Source organism: Medicago sativa, chromosome 5 (assembly GCF_051527215.1).
Source record: "Medicago sativa cultivar Bolivia chromosome 5, Bolivia_mono, whole genome shotgun sequence".
Lineage (NCBI taxonomy): Eukaryota > Viridiplantae > Streptophyta > Magnoliopsida > Fabales > Fabaceae > Medicago > Medicago sativa.
Window position 1 is genome coordinate 64,981,328 of NC_140753.1, and position 18,641 is coordinate 64,999,968.

Genomic DNA, 18,641 nt, shown 5'->3' on the forward strand with positions numbered 1-18,641 from the left:
TTTTTATAATCCTAAAAACCAAAGCTTTCCATAAAATACCATGGCTGCCAACGGTGCCAAATCCCAGTTACGAAGTGAAGTGCGCATTCCTCAACGGGATGGCATGACATCTTCTCCGTCACCTGTGGATACACCCAGGGAGGAACCAACTCAAATAGTTCCTCTCCAGCAAAGGCCTTTGTAATAAATTAGAGATAATCAGTCCTACATATCCTTCATACTCAATCAGAAATTTAGGGATTGTAATAAATTAGGTCAGGTGCCTTACAGAGACAAACTGACCCCACCTCTGAATTTCTGATCTTGCCCGCGTCTCTTTTACACTTTGGCCTTGAATATGTGCCACTGCTACTTGATTAACCTCTGTCATGTGAGCAGTGTCGCCAATGGAACCTGCAACACAACTATGCAGTTCAAGTGGAAAAAATTTAACATCCCCAGTTTTGTTGTCGCTGGGTGTGACAATCCCCTCAGTGGAAAACCAAATTCTGGTGGCGTATGTCCCTTCCAGACCGTTTCTGGTTCTTCCATTTTTGAAGCCTTCAACAACACCATCCACATGACACCCATTGACACTTCAGTTGTCTCCTAGAAAAGGGGTTCCCCTACCCCTTCACCCTGACATCATGAACTATGGTAAACACTTATGTTCCTCGCTCTGCTTCTCTGATTTCATTTTCTCTTGGTTTCTCCTCATTTACGGGTTAATCAACATCTTTCTCCTTCATTTTGTTATCCATTTTACTTTCTTCCCTAATGTCATGTACCAAGTCTTCAATCTTCATTGTTCTTCCAAATTTCATGATTCCACATATACTAAAAAAACCTCTTCGCTCTCGTGCTTTGAGACTGCTAGTTCTGATTTCTTGCTCTCGTCTTGAAATGGCCCATATTCTTGAAGTGGATAAAATAGTCACAAGAAAGGGGGGGTTTGAATTGTGACCCTTTAAAAATTAACCTGCACCTTTAAAAGTGATTCTCAAGTAGTTTACTTGGAATGGTTAAGTTAGTGACAGACTTCAGAACGTTCTGATGTCTGAGTGCAGAAACAGATTAACAAGTTAAATGTGTATGTGTGTGTTTGTGTTTGCAGTAAATAAAGAGTATAAGGAAGAGAGAATAAACACACATAGATTTATAGTAGTTCACCCAATGTGGGCTAGTCTACTCCTCACAGTTTACGTGAGATTTTTCCACTATGATGCTTGAGATAACCTCTCAAATCCTGCACCTTACAATCTGTGTTCACCTGAACACTTTCAGCTCTGTATTCTCTAAGCCTCAGCAGGCTTGCACCTTGTTGCTAAGTTAACCACTTAGACTTTTACAACCTTTGCTCAAACTAACACTTTAGTACCCCTAAAGCTAGATGAGACTTTGTTACAATTTGTATGAAGTTTTAAATGTTTGTGAATCAAACAGACAAGAAGAAAAGAGGAAGGAAAAAAAGTTATCTGTGAAGAAGATAACAGAGAGGGAGAAAGAAAATTGATTTACACTATAAAGAAGGTAAGAAGAAAGCCTTCAGTGATGATCAATTGAAGTTTGCAAAAGCTTCAAACAAACTTTTTTGTTTTCTTGTATGCTTTGCAATTTGTGTGGAGTTTGAATGTTTGAGAATCAAACAGAGGAGGGGGAAGAGAAAGTTATCCTGGCACGAGATAACAGAGAGTATTGATGTGCACTAAGGAAACAAAAGCCTTAGAGATGATCAATTTCAGATTGCAGAAGTTTCAAACAAAACCAAGGTTTTTTCTTGTATGCTTTGCAATGGTGCAAGTTTTGCTGAGCCTTAGATCTGTATTTATAGATCTGTATTTATAGAGCCGTTGGCTCAAATAGCTTCTCCATATGCATCAAAAGTTGCTGGAAAAGTAGGATAAAGCTTGATTCAAATCTGCCTTGGATATTGTGCTGGAGAGAGAGGGTAGTGGATCTGCAATTTCAGGCCCATGCTTCCAGGAAATCTTCTTGATTCAGTTCAGAGAATATGTTATCTCTGATGCAAGATCTCCTTTTGCTACCTTTTTCTTCTTTCCACCAACTACACTGTTCATGGCTGGAAGCATGTGCAGGAGTGAACATTATGACCATCAGAATGTTTCATTTGTTCTTACTTTAGGATGATTTGTAAGACTACTTTTGATGTAATCAATCCTAATAGTAGATACACGACTGAAGTGCAGTGAATGCAACATCTAGGATAATATTCTCATTGGAATAATCCTAGTACTTTAATGTTTATAGTCTTAGATGAACATTAAAGACCTTTTTGACATAGTTCCTTGTCCATGCCTTTATTGTTGATAGATCCATGCAGAAGTACTTTTTTGGACCTTTTATTCATGTCAAGTGTGCTTGCATGTTCTTCACGTTCTTGATGATTCTGGGTTTGGTTATGAACAACCTTCTAAACTATCATCAGAATGTTCTGATCAACTCGCTGATCAACATTCTGAACAACATTCTGAACTAACTTTCTGAACTCAGAGTTAGTTCATGAATGCAAATGTTCTTTGATTTCTTGTATCTAGGTATGTTTTAACTTTGTTTGTGTCTTGGTTAATTACTCAAGAACGCACAAATACCAAGAACTATCAAATTCCATTAATCCTTTAATCACCATAGATGTCTTTAATGATTTTTTGATCCAAAGTCAAAATCATTGTCTGCATAAGATATGTTCATGTCACATCTGTTCTTGCATGTTCTTGGTGTGGACATTGATTTATGGTTTTGCTCTAATGAACCTTCTGAGAAACCTTCTGAACAACCTTCTGAACTCCTTCTGGGTTCAAACATATGAACTTCAGAATGTTTCTTCTGGGTTCCTTCCTTTTTGATGGTTGTACTCTGTGCTGAACATTCTGATGTTCTTCAACACTTTGAACCTTAAGAAGGTTGTTTATTTATTTCCTTCAAGAACTACTTGAAGCATATAAATGAGAGATCATTTGTTTTGACAAACAAGATGATTCTTTCTTTGAAGTCCAAAAGAATATTTCTTTGCATCTAGTTCATCATTGCATGCAACTGATGACTTTAAATATTCTTGTTTATCCATGAAGTAATCCTTTATTATTTCTGGATATATTCAGGGTTAATGTTCATGATGATTATGAACTCCATTCATATGAACATTCTGATCTCTGTTCAAATGAACATTCTGAACTCAGAACTTCTTATCTTCAGAAGCTTTGGAAGTGTGATACTTTGAGGAGGTTCTGAGAATCTTCCTAACCTGTATGCATATTTCCTTTTATCTTCTTTACCCATGATGGATCTTCAAATCATATAACATAAAACTCAATGTGATTTTTGTCACATAACTTCAAGCACATTCTTGTGCAGCTTGTGATGTAAGTTCTTCCAGCATGATTCAAGTTCTTCCATTATGATACTTGAGCTATGAATCTTCATGGAGATATGATCTTGTTGTTTCAACTGATGGTATACTCATTCTTTCATTGTTGAGTAGATTATGATGCACTTATCAATGTGGGTGGCTTCTAGCTTATCCACTTATGTGATTCCTGTTCTTTTAACAAAAACTCAAGTGCAACCATCAGTAGATCACCATTCATAAAACTTATTATTTATTCCACGAGGTTTGTTATCATTAAAACATTCATCAAAAAGATTTTTGCTTCAACAATTCTAATTCTATATCATTTTTTGCCTTTGCCTCCACTTTTTCTTTGGCTTCTGTTCTTGATTACTCTTATGGCTCATCAACGAATAATGTTCTTCCACATCTCTAATGTAACCAGCATCTGAGGCTTTGCTTCTCCTCAAATTTCAAAGTTGTCTGCTCTAGGCCGATCGTTGCAGACTCGCAGCACCCCAATTCATCCTTCCACAACACTTCAAACTGTATCAAAAATTTTTGCACCATATACTCTCTCTATCTCTCTCTCTCACCCTCCCTCTCTCTCTCTCTCTCTCTCTCTCTCTCTCTCTCTCCCTCTCCCTCTCCCTCCCCCCCTCTCTCTCAAATGACAAGATACTTCTCATTCTCGACCCTCTTTTTATATATAGGTAACATACCTTATTTATTTAATCATCCAAGCCCCCAACTACGAACTAAGTAGTTTGAACTCCCTCAACTATCAAACCTTTCAAAACCTTACTAAAAGACAAACTAGGAATCTACTAAAGCATAAGTATATAAGCAACAAAGTTTCTATTGAAAGAGATCTACCTCTTCAGGACTACCCTCACGTAATCCTAATCCTAAAGCTGATGCCAAAGCAAAGTGCGGTGACTTTTCTCCATTTGTACAGTTTTTGACATTGAAATTTTCATGGAACTGCATGTGTTACACACAAGGAATCAAACAAGATATAACAAGTGATACAACTTGAATTGAAGCCATCCAAGACTGCCCAGTAAATGAAACAACATATAATAGTTAAATTATCATTTGGAAAGCCCAAATTTATCAAACGATTTCAGAAACAATATGAAAGAAAGAAGATTAAAAATTGAGCTATTGATTATCACAAAAATACGGATGTTAGGAAAACAGCGGAATGATGAAAACATGATATGACACATAAAAGTAAGGCAATGCTGATTTTTTTTTATTTTAGTCACACTAAAAATTTTCTTCAACTTTTGATCTTTTAAAATGTTTTTCGTTCACACCTTTGTTGTCTGCTTTTAAGAGTCTGCTCATGTATATCATTCAAATATTATAAAAGTTTTTTCAGTAAAATTTAGAATTTTTAACAAAACATGAATTCCTGAGCCATTTAACAAAAGATGAATTAAAATCTAATTCAAATATTATAAAAGTCTCTAATTGATGACATTTATTAAAATGTTAAGGCTTTTCAAAAGTGATGATGTGGTTTTGCCGGATGAGATGATGATGTAGGGGCCTCATTCGCCACTTTCGGCTGATTTGAGGTTTTGGTACTTTTAATTAGGGGGGACTTAAAATCTAAATGATGATATGTATGTAATCTAATTCTAATGATTCAATAATTTACCATTAGGATTACTTGTTGAATTTGATGTTATACCGAAAATGCTTGATAGAGAGAAGACCGCCAACAAACCTGTAGCACCACAGCAGGAAAAAACCGCCTGCAACTGAATAGAGAGAAGACCTGCCGCACCACAACTCAGCAGGAACACAACATCCACTGTTGTTTTTGGATTTCCAAACTGTTGAATTTGGATTTCCAAATTCTATTATCTACCGAAGTTGTTACTAGGTTGAGTCACGACCAGGTCGCTCTCTTTAAGACGTTTCGTGGCACTACCCAAAATTGTGCAAGGTAGACTATCAACCACGCCGCCTCCAGGATAAAATAAGCCCAGCTACAACTGTGCGGTTAACTACTGCACCGTAGAAAACCGTTCGAGAATTACACCTTCAAATATGGTACTAAGACCACTCTTTAATACTGAAACCACTTTAATATGGTATTATTACCATTCTATTATGGTGCTAAGACCACTCAAATATGGTGTTTCCACCATTCTAACTTTTAAGTTCTCTAAACTATCAATATGGTACTATGACCACTCAAATATGGTGTTACCACCATTTCTCCTCAAATAGAAAAATATTTAAATAATTTATATACTGTTAAGATCATTCATAATTCCGACGGGACATTATTATTACGAAAGGGACTATGATCTTAATAGTACTCTTTATTCCGAATGGACATATATTATCGAAAGGGACTATGAACTTAAGACCACTCTTAATTCCGAACGAACATTAAACCGAAAAAGGGACTATGGTCTTAAGAACATTCTTAAAATATGGTTCAATCGATTGATCAAAGCCACTCGATACGGTACATAACCGCTCTATTTGAAACCGAAAGGGACAGAAAGGAGTAGAAGCAGAAGAAACTTGTTAACACAAGTCGGAGGGAGAAGAGAAGAAAAGAATTCCCGACAACTCAATGAAATTCTTTTCGGTGTGTGGAATGCACTATGTGAGTTCTCTATTTATAGGGAAAATTCACAACTAATAAGTGAGAAACTTTGGGAACAAGTAATATGAGAAACTTTGGGAACAAGTAACATATTACTTTGCGATTAAGTAATTCACATATTAGATCTAGTACAAAAATATCTTAATTGAGTACTAAAATATATTAAATTTAGTACAAAAATATATCATATTATGTACCAAAATATTTTAGCAAAACTTGGGGACTAAGAAAGCACTTTCTAATAATGATTAAATTAATTATTTAATTTATCATTTCCAAATAATAAAATATATATCAATATATATTTTTTTCTCTAGTGCTTATGTACCCCCATTAATTAGAGGTACACCCCCACTATATAAACACTACTAATGTGTGTGTTCTATCCGATGTGGGACTTCCACTTTTTTCAGTTCACACAACACTAGTTCTACCCAACATGGGAATTTGTGTTTAGTCTTTTTAACTCAATTTCCACACATGTTCCAACAGCCACCACTGCTTGCAACCGAAGAAAACAAGGGCAGCACCTCCACTCCTCTTATCTTCTACACAAACAACTTTTTGGATTCCAAATCCACTCATAGAGCAAACAAGTCGACATCTTTGATCTCGCTAAACTCCACCTCCAGGATAGAACTTTTATCTCCTCAACTATATCATCCATTCTAATCTCAACATTATTAAAAATGGCGTTATTTCTTGCTTTCCAAATCGCCCAAATGGATGTGTGCCAAATTAATCTCATTCCCCTTCTAACCTCTTTCTGATGAGTTGCCACTCCATTCCAACATTCCCAAAGTGAAACACAAAGAAGATGATTTGTCGACTTCCAAGTCATTGTTGTAGATGTAGCCAAATCTTCAAGTCTTCCGACAATGCACAAGAAGATGATTTGTCGACTCAACCATCTCATTGCAAAAAACACAAAGCAAGTCTATGTTATTTGGAATAGCATTCCGCCGAACTAAATTCAATCTCGTTGGAATCCGATTAAGCAAAGCTTTCCAAAGAGAGCCACCACTTTTGACGGCGCCGCACACTTCCACACTTGAGTAAACACCCGCGTCTCTTCTCCCGACACCTCATCAAGAGCCGTTAGAGCCTCTAATTTCTTATAAATTGATCTTACCGAAAACATCCCGTTCTCCTCTATCTTCCAACACCACTCATCCACCCCTTGGGACAACTCCACACTGTGTTTAATTATTGTTGTATAATAACAATCGGATTTTATTTTGGAATAAGTGTGCATCTCTCTTAAAGTCATGATTATATATTCAATTCATTATTGGACCCAAATGTGGTATGGCTAAACAACGTTCAATACCCCTTAAGGTGTGAGATAATATATCTATCTATATATCTATATATCTTTGAATTTGAAACTTGAACTATTCTTATGCAAGAGTTTTGATGATGTGGCATGTCTAAATGAGCTCTAATTTTTCATTTTCTATTGATACTTTGTCACCCTCTTTTAACTATTACTCTAATAATTCATTCATTATTTAACCCCACTAAATCAATTTAATGTTTAGTGAATAGGCCTATTATGAGAGATTGTATATGCAGGATGATACCCTCCACTAATTCAATGATTTTCTATTCATTTTACAACAGTTTCAAACTACCCAGTAGCTGAAATATTTTTCTTGAAATCAATCGGTTACATTGTCATTCTATTAATTTTTCCTAAAAAAACAAAAAAACTCTATGCAACATTTCTTACGGGAGCAATTTATTTGTATATTTATGACACTATATTATCATGCTATCAAAGAGAGAATTCCCTCTCCAAGTTATGCATCTTCTCCCTCACATTCTTTTTTTATTTTCAGTTATGAAAATTCTATTGAACCATAACTATTCTTGCATAGTGAATTGCTTTAGTTGCGGATATTGAATCATCACTCTCAAAAACTATCCCTGATTTTTTCATCATCATTTTCTCTAAGAAACTATGATACCTCTTCAATTTTATCTTATGGTTCACCCCATCCACCATCACCACTTTTGTTACTCTTCAATCTCTTGATTATTCATTGATTTCTAATCTATGATCATTTTCGCTTTTCTCTTTTTTTGGTGAGGTGGTTCTCCCTTTTCCTTCCTTTCTTTTTATTTTTGTTCTTGGTATCTTTGTAATCTAAGTTTGCATAGTTCTTATGCAAGTATTGTGCATATGTGACACCTCTAAAAAGCTTTCTCATACTATTAACAACTTGACACTATATCTTAAATTCTTAGTCCATTAATATCCATATTGTTGTTGTTCAACTTCGTAACAACCCCACCATACTAATTATTGTTATCAAAATTAACTATTTAATTTTTCATATCATCAATATTATAATATAAATCATTTTGGTTTTCTCATATTTGTCTAAGTCATCAGGCAAAATATGACAGATTACTCATGAATATCTATAGAAATATACTTATGTGTGTGTCAAAATAACAACGCATCTCTAATATGCAATATACTTGGATTTCATGAGAATGATAGAAACAAAATCTAAGTCAGACATAAAGATTTTGAAGTTGTCATATAAAAAGAATATTGATGTAACAAAATCTAAACATGGTTGGTATAGTAGAGTTTATATACCGGCATCAATGATTGTCGAACAATTTTATCTAATATAAAATACTACTTACACATAACAAAGTTCATTCAAAAAGCTCTTTGAACATTTAATCTATTTTGCTTATTGAAAAAGTTTGGATGTTGATGTCATATATTTACTTTTACATTTTACTTATTTGAAACTTTAATTTTAACTAACTCTTTTATTTGACAATGACAAAAGTTTAAAAATGTTTCAATTGTAATTTTATTTAAAATAAAATGATTCATTGGAGCTACCGAAATGGTCATTTCCATTAAATTTATAAAAAAATCCATTGAAACCCGTGCAACGCACGGGTTAAATACCTAGTTTCATTTATTATATCAAAATTGCAAACTAGTCATCAAATGTCTTTTTATTTAACCATTTTGATCCTTGAAGTGTCTTTTGATAATTACTTTAATACTCAAATGAGTTTTTTTGTTTGTATATTTTATCCATAAAGTTACAAGTAAAAAGACACTTATGAATTATGTCCAATTTTGATACAACGCCTCCCACGTTAAGAGACAAAATGGTTGTTTACTCATGCCGTACCTATACCATCAATGATTTGAAGTGAGTTGATTACTTTTTGTTTCCATGTGATGTGAAGCTTTTTATTACTTCATGATCCGTTAATTCAATTTAACGATCCCTACTTAAGTGATAAGGAGAGGATGATATTATGCTTATGACGAAGGGTGTATGTTTTACTCATCACATATGATGGCTGTTATTTTTTAATAAAACTATGTTTCAATTTTTACGAAGTCGTTGTGCATTGACTGTGATGACATTTTGCATGATAATAATGATGATAATAATAATAATAATAATAATAATAATAATAATAATAATAATAATAATAATAATAATAATAATAAGGGTTAAATATGTTTTTAGTTCTTATAAATATATCAACTTTTTCGTTTGTCCGTTTTAATCGAACTGTTTTAGTCTTTCTAAAAAATTTCTTCAACTTTTTTCGTTTTAGTCTTTCTAAAAAATTACTTCAATTTTTAGTCCCTATCGACGAACTATGTCCTAATATTATTATTTATGCAGGGATAATTATGTAGAATTTGGTGTTTACTTTTTTAGGATTAATAATTTATTAACATTCTTTTTCATGAGATTTATGTGGAAAACTTGTAAGCCAAATTAGGACGTACATGTTCATGATAATAGTTGTGCTCCCATGATATACTTCAACCAAGTCGCTCTTTCTTTAGGCATGTGACTACTGACTAAATGGGAATTGAGGAGGAGGGAGGAGAGCTGGTGTGGGAAGTGGAGGGAAATGGTCCTGCTTCCTTCTAGGCAAGGACGAATCTGTGTGACAATTTTTTTTTGTCAAATAATTAAATAATATTAAATTTAATAAAAAGTTATATTAAAAATAGTTGTAGAAATTCTTAAAAAAAAAGTTGTAGCAACCAAAATTATAAAGAAAATAATATATTTTTCACTTATTGAAAATGAACTAAAATTATATCATTACTAATTATCCTAAGAACATCTCTTTCTATTCTTTCCATATAGGTTATAAGAGATGTCAAATGTTCTAGCAGGATACCCGTGCATACGAACGGGTGAGCGCATTGAGCTCTTTTTTTGGAAGCAAGTCGCAATTGCATAGAAATTATAAGAAAAAAGCCTATGTATTGATATATGAATAAAAATATAGACATATGTACAAATTGTACAAAAAATTATTTTCGTATTAACTATGAATAAAAATATAGACATGTGGTCCCGTGAGCATATCTCAGTTGGTAGGACAATGCATTATTATATGCAGGGGCCGGGATTCGAACCCCGGACACCCCACTTATTCACCTTATAAGGTGAATTCTAGTCACTAGGCTACCTGACCAAAATAAATAAATAAATATAAGGGTTAATTAAGTTTTTAGGCCCTATAAATATTCACAGTTTTGTTTTTAACCCCTACAAAATAAAATCACACTTTTTAGTCCCTGTGACATTTTTCTTAAGCATTTAAGGGACTAAAAATGCTGATGGAAAAATTTATAGGGACTAAAAATGTTGTTTGAAAATTTTATAGGGACTAAAAATGTTGATGAAAAATTTTATAGGGACTAAAAAGTGTGATTTTATTTTGTAGGGACTAAAAACAAAATTCTGAATATTTATAGGGACCATTTACTTAATTAACCCAAAATATAAATATGTGTATAAATTAAAAAAAAATTCGCTCCCTGTATTAATATACAAGTTAAAATATAAACACATATTAATATAGACACGTGTATAAATTACAAAAACAATATGTCCTCGTATTAATATATGAGTAAAAATATAGATAAATGTATAAACAAAAAAAAATTTAACATCTATATTAATATATGAGTAAAAATATACAGTGAATCGATAAAAAAATATTATAAAAAAAAAGGGTTAATTAAGTAAATGGTCCCTATAAATATCCAGAATTTTGTTTTTAGTCCCTACAAAATAAAATCACACTTTTTAGTCCCTATAAAATTTTTCATCAACATTTTTAGTCCCTATAAAATTTTCCAACAGCATTTTTAGTCCCTATAAAATTTTTCCATCAGCATTTTTAGTCCCTAAAATGCTTAAGGAAAATGTCACAGGGACTAAAAAGTGTGATTTTATTTTGTAGGGACTAAAAACAAAACTGTGAATATTTATAGGGACTAAAAACTTAATTAACCCAAAAAAAAATAAATTGGACCTGAACTGGCGTGGCACTTGCCACACCTGCCTTCTTCAGGTCCGTCCCTGCTCCTAGGTCATAACTAGTATAAATATAGGAGTCAGGCTCCTCCAAAATATCTTCACACTCACAAATGAGAAAACACTCCGACCCTTGTTAAGCAAATTGTTGGTTGGGTAGATTCTATTGTGCTTACCACTAGTACAATTGAATGGATATTAAACAAGGATGATGATGGAAAATGTGACCGAAATCATAGGAGATGAGTATGCTTTCGAACAAAAGAAAAATATAAATAGGAATTAAGAAATTTCGATTATAACACACTCTACATTTATGTCAGAAAATCAATGATAGGGATTTGTTTGACTGTTGGTGGTTAATGTTCATGATTCCATCAGCCAAAAGGGAAGTTGGAATTCGATCAGGACCGTTAGATCCCCACTTTGAAAGGGTCGTTGATTAATGGACCATTTGATGTACCACGTTACAATATGGTACATAGGAGCATTTTAATGAAAGCCCTCGAGCGTGACGAGACATATCGCCACGACGACCGAATCAAAAGAGAGCAGACTGGCCGCATGTATAAGGCTTATGGTGAAATTAGTTTCCAAAATAGACTTGGCTCATTGAGGACAAGCCCGAAAAAAGAAAGAAAAAAGAAAGAGAGTCTTGTTTGGACTTGAGGTGGAGTTGAAAATTAAGAAATCGATCTCACATACGAGGGAACAAGAAAACCTTTAATTAATGGAAAGTTTGAGTCCATTTGTTGAAGCTTTAAAATTTGTGCCTCCAACACCCTAACACAAACTAACTCTCATTATATTTCTACACTCCAATTGAACTTGTGCGATAATGATAATCCAACAGTTAATCTCCAAAAATTTAAAAGAAAATAAATCAAGTCGTTAAGCACACAAAAATTAGGAGAAGCATAAAAATAACCTAAGTACCGAAGAACATGTTCAATAGTCCACATGCCTGATTTTGGCAGCAGTATTATCCTAGATTTATCCATAGAAAATATTACAACCCTAGATTATGAAAGAAAGCAATATTTTCGATATTATGAAAGAAAGCAATATTTTCGACATCCATAGAAAATCATATAACCCTAGATTTATCCTTCCAAGAAGTTTCTTGATAAGAATGATTGAGAAAAAGATCAAGTTAGCTTTGAAATTTTTGAGCTTGCAAACTATCTGAGATGCCATAAGAATACAATTGTTCCTGAGTTCTCTAAACCGATAAAGCTGCATCCACTTGCATGTGAACATCTCCACGAAAAATCTTTTATTCCAAGTCTCACATTTTACTTAAGATACAATTACATAGGAAACCCAAACCCAATATTAGGCACACTTCGATAATATCCGGAGTTCTGGATGATTAAACAACATTTTAAAATAAAATTAGTCAGTTTCAATGCCTTCTTATAAAGCACTTTGTATTAGTTGAAGAAAAATTCTTTGACAAAGAACTTGTAAAAACATTTTAGCTGAACCTTTAGCTTTAAAATGATTTCAAGTCTTTTCTTAGAACTTTTATTAGTGATCTTTGTTAAAGTGAATATATGTGTAATTTTGTTGGTGTGGTACTAGGATTACATGCATTCTTATATGCCTTATTTTTAATTCCATATGCAAAGAGTTTCATAGAGTTACCGTGTAGGTATTTGATTGCAAGTATGCAACCGATGCCAATGCTTACCACACATGTAGCAGAAGTCATAACCACACCTGAAAAAGAAAAAGCATCGAGTCGTTATAAATAATTTTTCATACATAATAGAATTAATTAAACCTAAAATTAGTGAAATTAATTATTAGGGATAAGCTAGAGAAAGTATGATATCATATAACAATACAATACAACCTGCAGCGCACACTCATACATCCACCAGCTTTCTGGACATGCATAGAGCATGTTGGACATCTCTGCCACCTTTTTCTTTTAGCCAACTCCAAAAAATTCTTATCCAACTTGTTTTCACGCTTGGACTTCTGAAATTGCCGACAATTCATATCTGCGTGCCATGGAACTTTACATTGTGCACAAAATAACCTATGACAAGAAGGGCATTCATAACTTGTAACAGCGCATGCCGTGTCATTCACCATCAAAAGAGAACAATTCTCATAAGGACAGTAAATTTTTTCCTTCAAAGCAATAGAAGACTCACAGTTTGCAGATTCCCAATCAACAATGATTTTTTTAGGTAAAATGGATTGCAAATGTTCTGGTTTCAGTTCAACAGAACATTCTGGATCAGGACAATTCAATTTCACCGCTTTTTCTTTTATTTGATTCTTCACATACTTGGATATGCATTTAACACAAAAGGGATGATTGCATGAACCATTTGAAAACATATTAGAGTCTGTTACAGAATCAAAACATATACCACAAAATACTTTCGAGAATTGACCTTGTTCGATAACTGTCTTTGTTTTCCTCTTCATAAAAAAAAGTGTCTTTATTTTGTTTTTATTTTTTTCTGGTTTAATCTGTATCTTTTTGTTGTTCCTTCCAGTTGCTTTCTTATTCTCCTTGTCTTCATCGTCAAGGTATTGGGAAAGAGAGTTTCTCTTCACTGTGTTTTGAGATCCATTTGCTGAAAGAGGTTGACGTTGACGATTAGTGGTTGCTTTCATAGGCTTCTTCTTTTCATCAACATGGTCTTCTGCAAGAGATTGTCTCTTCACTGGAATCTTCTTTCCATTTGTTGTAAGGGAAATCGAAGGAAACACGTGAGGACTGCGTTTGATTTTCAACATGAATTTGTGTGGAGGCTTCTTCTTTATATCAGCATAGTCTTCTGCAAGAGATTCTCTCTTCATTGAGATATGTGTTCCATTTGCTGAAAGAGAAATAGTTGACATGGTGGGAGGTCACGTTAGGGTTTTTTCTTCAGGAACTGCGTTAGGTTTTCAGTTGTGCTGGGTATTGTTGTTTCTTTTATAGGGTTACTAGGTAAACTAACATTATTTTATATTAAAGTTATAAATATAATTATAAATTTCCCTAAAAAAAATATATAAATTGAATTTAACATAAAAAAGGTTATCATAGTAATTTTGTTTAGTTGTTGAAATAACTATATATTGTATATAAGGATTAAAATATTTGGGTTTGAAAGTATAAAGTATATACGTAGCATAAAATATTCTTATTGTTAAACTTTTTTTTGTTTTTTTTTACAAGTCTTATTGTTAAACTTATTGTGTTTAATTTAACAATAAAATTCTGTCAACCTGTGGTATATTAATATTTGCAACAAAAATATATTATACTATCATAAAAAACTAAAATATTTGTAATTTTTTTATAAATTAGTTGTATGTTGTTTAAACAGTATTTGGAGAAGGTATCCCGCGAACGACAACCGATGTTAGCATTTTATTGGGTGTATGTGCTACTGTTTTTTTTTTTTTTTGGGTGTATGCGCTACTTGACTGCTGATTGTTTTATATTTTTTTAAAAATTTAGTGGTCTAATGTAACTATATTTTAAGGGTAATGGTGGACTATTCTAACTATTTTTAAATGATCTACTAAATTTATTAATTATGAGTCATCATCAATTTGTTTTTTGAAGAAAGTCATCGTCAATTTATAAGCAACCAAATAATAAAGAATTTAAACCCAATATTTTATTTTCTTTTAGAAAAACAATTATTCATTTATAAAATATATCCAATAATAACAAAGATTTTTGTCAAAAAAAAGTTACAAATATTCGTTTATTTTTTTATAAATCATATATAATAACAAATATTAATTTATAAAATAGATCTAATAGAAACAAAGATTCATTTACAAAATATGTATCTGTATCTGTATTATATATAAAGAAAATTACCTCTTTCAGCATTTTTAGGTTGACTTTTTCCTTTCAAAAAATACCCTCAATTTTCAATACAAATAACACATGTATCAAATATATAAGAATAAATTTAAATATTAAAACAAATGTAACAAACACGAAATGAATCTATGTATATGTTTGGTTTTTTTTTCCTTTACAAAAAGTGTAACAAAATAGATGATTATATTTATACTTACTTTTTCATTATTTCAATTATACCCTTAAACAACATTTTCTATAATATAGATTGTTGTTGGTGTCATTAAAAAAAAGAATTTAGATTATATTTTTTTGTTTTTTTTTAAGGAAGATTATATATTTTTTTTGTTATAGTGTTGATGTCATTGAAATAAATAATAATGGTTAGTTTGATTTGTTATAACTTTTATTTTGACAAATGATTTGTTATAACTTGAAAGCAACAAACATTTATGTTTTTAGTTTTAATTAAAATCAAAATTTCATTAAAAAAACAACGTTCATAATTTTTAAACGTTAACACAATAAAAAGAGCAGAAAGACAGACACATTTTTGCGCTAGTAACTAAATAAAATAAAATAAAACTAAATAATAATCAGATTTCCTTTGCAAAAAGCCACAAAAAAATTATAAATTTAACAAAACCAACTATTCATTTATAAATTATATCTAATAGCTGAATTAAAAGCAATGAAAGACATCATAAGACGTCAAAACATCCCAACTAGGTTGACACCCCAAGACCACCTCCATCCTCTGCCTCAACGCTCATAAAATTTTATTAATAAAAAAAAAATTGTACAAGAAGGGGACCAAACATGAACCCGCAAAATATATCTAATAGTAACAACAATTTTTTATTTTCAAAAAAAAAGTAACAACAATTTTTTTTTTTAAAAAAGTCACAAAGATTCATTTATTTTTTATGAATCATGTCTAATATGTCAAAACGAATATTCAATTATAAAATATCTAAGAAAAACAAAGATTCATTTGTAAAATAAGTACAACTAAATAAATTTTTTAAATAATAATCAGATTTCTTATGGAAAAAGCCAAAAATAATAATAATAAATCTAATAAAACCAATAGGTAATAATATTTGAAGCTACATGTTGGAATCTCCCATAAATATTTTAATTTTTTATTTTAGTCCTACTAAGAAATCTCTTCAACTTTTAGTCCTTTAATATTTTTTTTCGTCCACACTTTTGTTATCTGTTTTCAAGTCAGATCATGTATTCCATTCAAATATTATAAAAGTCTCTCTTTGTAAAAATTAGAATTTTTTAGCAAAAACATAAATTAAATATTGTTCTGGACCGGTCAAAAGGACTCTTGGCCCATTAACTTAGGCCCAACATCTTTCAAAGCCCAAACTTCACGTTTGGCATTATTGCTCGCAACATACCCCCTCTCCTGGAGGGGGGTGGACGAAGCAAAGAGACCGGTTCAAACGAACCCCAACGTCTCTTTGCACATTCTTCACGTTCCCGCAATAAACTCTCTGGCGGTTACACTTCCTACGATTTCGTAACCGCTGGAGCCAGGTGTGCCTCCTCAACGGCTTTCCAGCCCTCCACCTCTATAAATAGGGGACTCACTGCAGTCCACAAGGTAGAACTCTTCTTCCCTCTAAAACCCTCACTCTCTGATCTCTACTGACTTGAGCGTCGGAGTGCCTGCAGGTACACACCCCCATCCGCTCCAAGAAGCATTCTGACGTATTCCACCACCGTCACAACCATCTCATTCAAAGCACCGACAGTCACCTTCTGATCAGGTACGATCAGTGGCGCCGTCTGTGGGAAAATATAAGCTCCCCCGTTTTTATAATCCTAAAAACCAAAGCTTTCCATAAAATACCATGGCTGCCAACGGTGCCAAATCCCAGTTACGAAGTGAAGTGCGCATTCCTCAACGGGATGGCATGACATCTTCTCCGTCACCTGTGGATACACCCAGGGAGGAACCAACTCAAATAGTTCCTCTCCAGCAAAGGCCTTTGTAATAAATTAGAGATAATCAGTCCTACATATCCTTCATACTCAATCAGAAATTTAGGGATTGTAATAAATTAGGTCAGGTGCCTTACAGAGACAAACTGACCCCACCTCTGAATTTCTGATCTTGCCCGCGTCTCTTTTACACTTTGGCCTTGAATATGTGCCACTGCTACTTGATTAACCTCTGTCATGTGAGCAGTGTCGCCAATGGAACCTGCAACACAACTATGCAGTTCAAGTGGAAAAAATTTAACATCCCCAGTTTTGTTGTCGCTGGGTGTGACAATCCCCTCAGTGGAAAACCAAATTCTGGTGGCGTATGTCCCTTCCAGACCGTTTCTGGTTCTTCCATTTTTGAAGCCTTCAACAACATCATCCACATGACGCCCATTGACACTTCAGTTGTCTCCTAGAAAAGGGGTTCCCCTACCCCTTCACCCTGACATCATGAACTATGGTAAACACTTATGTTCCTCGCTCTGCTTCTCTGATTTCATTTTCTCTTGGTTTCTCCTCATTTACGGGTTAATCAACATCTTTCTCCTTCATTTTGTTATCCATTTTACTTTCTTCCCTAATGTCATGTACCAAGTCTTCAATCTTCATTGTTCTTCCAAATTTCATGATTCCACATATACTAAAAAAACCTCTTCGCTCTCGTGCTTTGAGACTGCTAGTTCTGATTTCTTGCTCTCGTCTTGAAATGGCCCATATTCTTGAAGTGGATAAAATAGTCACAAGAAAGGGGGGGTTTGAATTGTGACCCTTTAAAAATTAACCTGCACCTTTAAAAGTGATTCTCAAGTAGTTTACTTGGAATGGTTAAGTTAGTGACAGACTTCAGAACGTTCTGATGTCTGAGTGCAGAAACAGATTAACAAGTTAAATGTGTATGTGTGTGTTTGTGTTTGCAGTAAATAAAGAGTATAAGGAAGAGAGAATAAACACACAGAGATTTATAGTAGTTCACCCAATGTGGGCTAGTCTACTCCTCACAGTTTACGTGAGATTTTTCCACTATGATGCTTGAGATAACCTCTCAAATCCTGCACCTTACAATCTGTGTTCACCTGAACACTTTCAGCTCTGTATTCTCTAAGCCTCAGCAGGCTTGCACCTTGTTGCTAAGTTAACCACTTAGACTTTTACAACCTTTGCTCAAACTAACACTTTAGTACCCCTAAAGCTAGATGAGACTTTGTTACAATTTGTATGAAGTTTTGAATGTTTGTGAATCAAACAGACAAGAAGAAAAGAGGAAGGAAAAAAAGTTATCTGTGAAGAAGATAACAGAGAGGGAGAAAGAAAATTGATTTACACTATAAAGAAGGTAAGAAGAAAGCCTTCAGTGATGATCAATTGAAGTTTGCAAAAGCTTCAAACAAACTTTTTTGTTTTCTTGTATGCTTTGCAATTTGTGTGGAGTTTGAATGTTTGAGAATCAAACAGAGGAGGGGGAAGAGAAAGTTATCTTGGCACGAGATAACAGAGAGTATTGATGTGCAC

General features: G+C 33.2%; 1 protein-coding gene across 1 annotated transcript; it reads right to left on the reverse strand.

Annotated features, from left to right (window-relative positions):
- Positions 1-11: 11 nt before the first annotated feature.
- On the reverse strand, positions 12-14,164 carry LOC146924034 (E3 ubiquitin-protein ligase dbl4-like). Its single transcript, XM_085711815.1, has 4 exons — positions 13,158-14,164; positions 12,947-13,021; positions 269-404; positions 12-176 (listed from the first exon to the last, which is right to left on the reverse strand). The coding sequence occupies exons 1-4, from the start codon at positions 14,162-14,164 to the stop codon at positions 12-14; spliced, it is 1,383 nt and encodes a 460-aa protein (XP_085567941.1).
- Between the last annotated feature and the right edge of the window lie 4,477 nt (positions 14,165-18,641).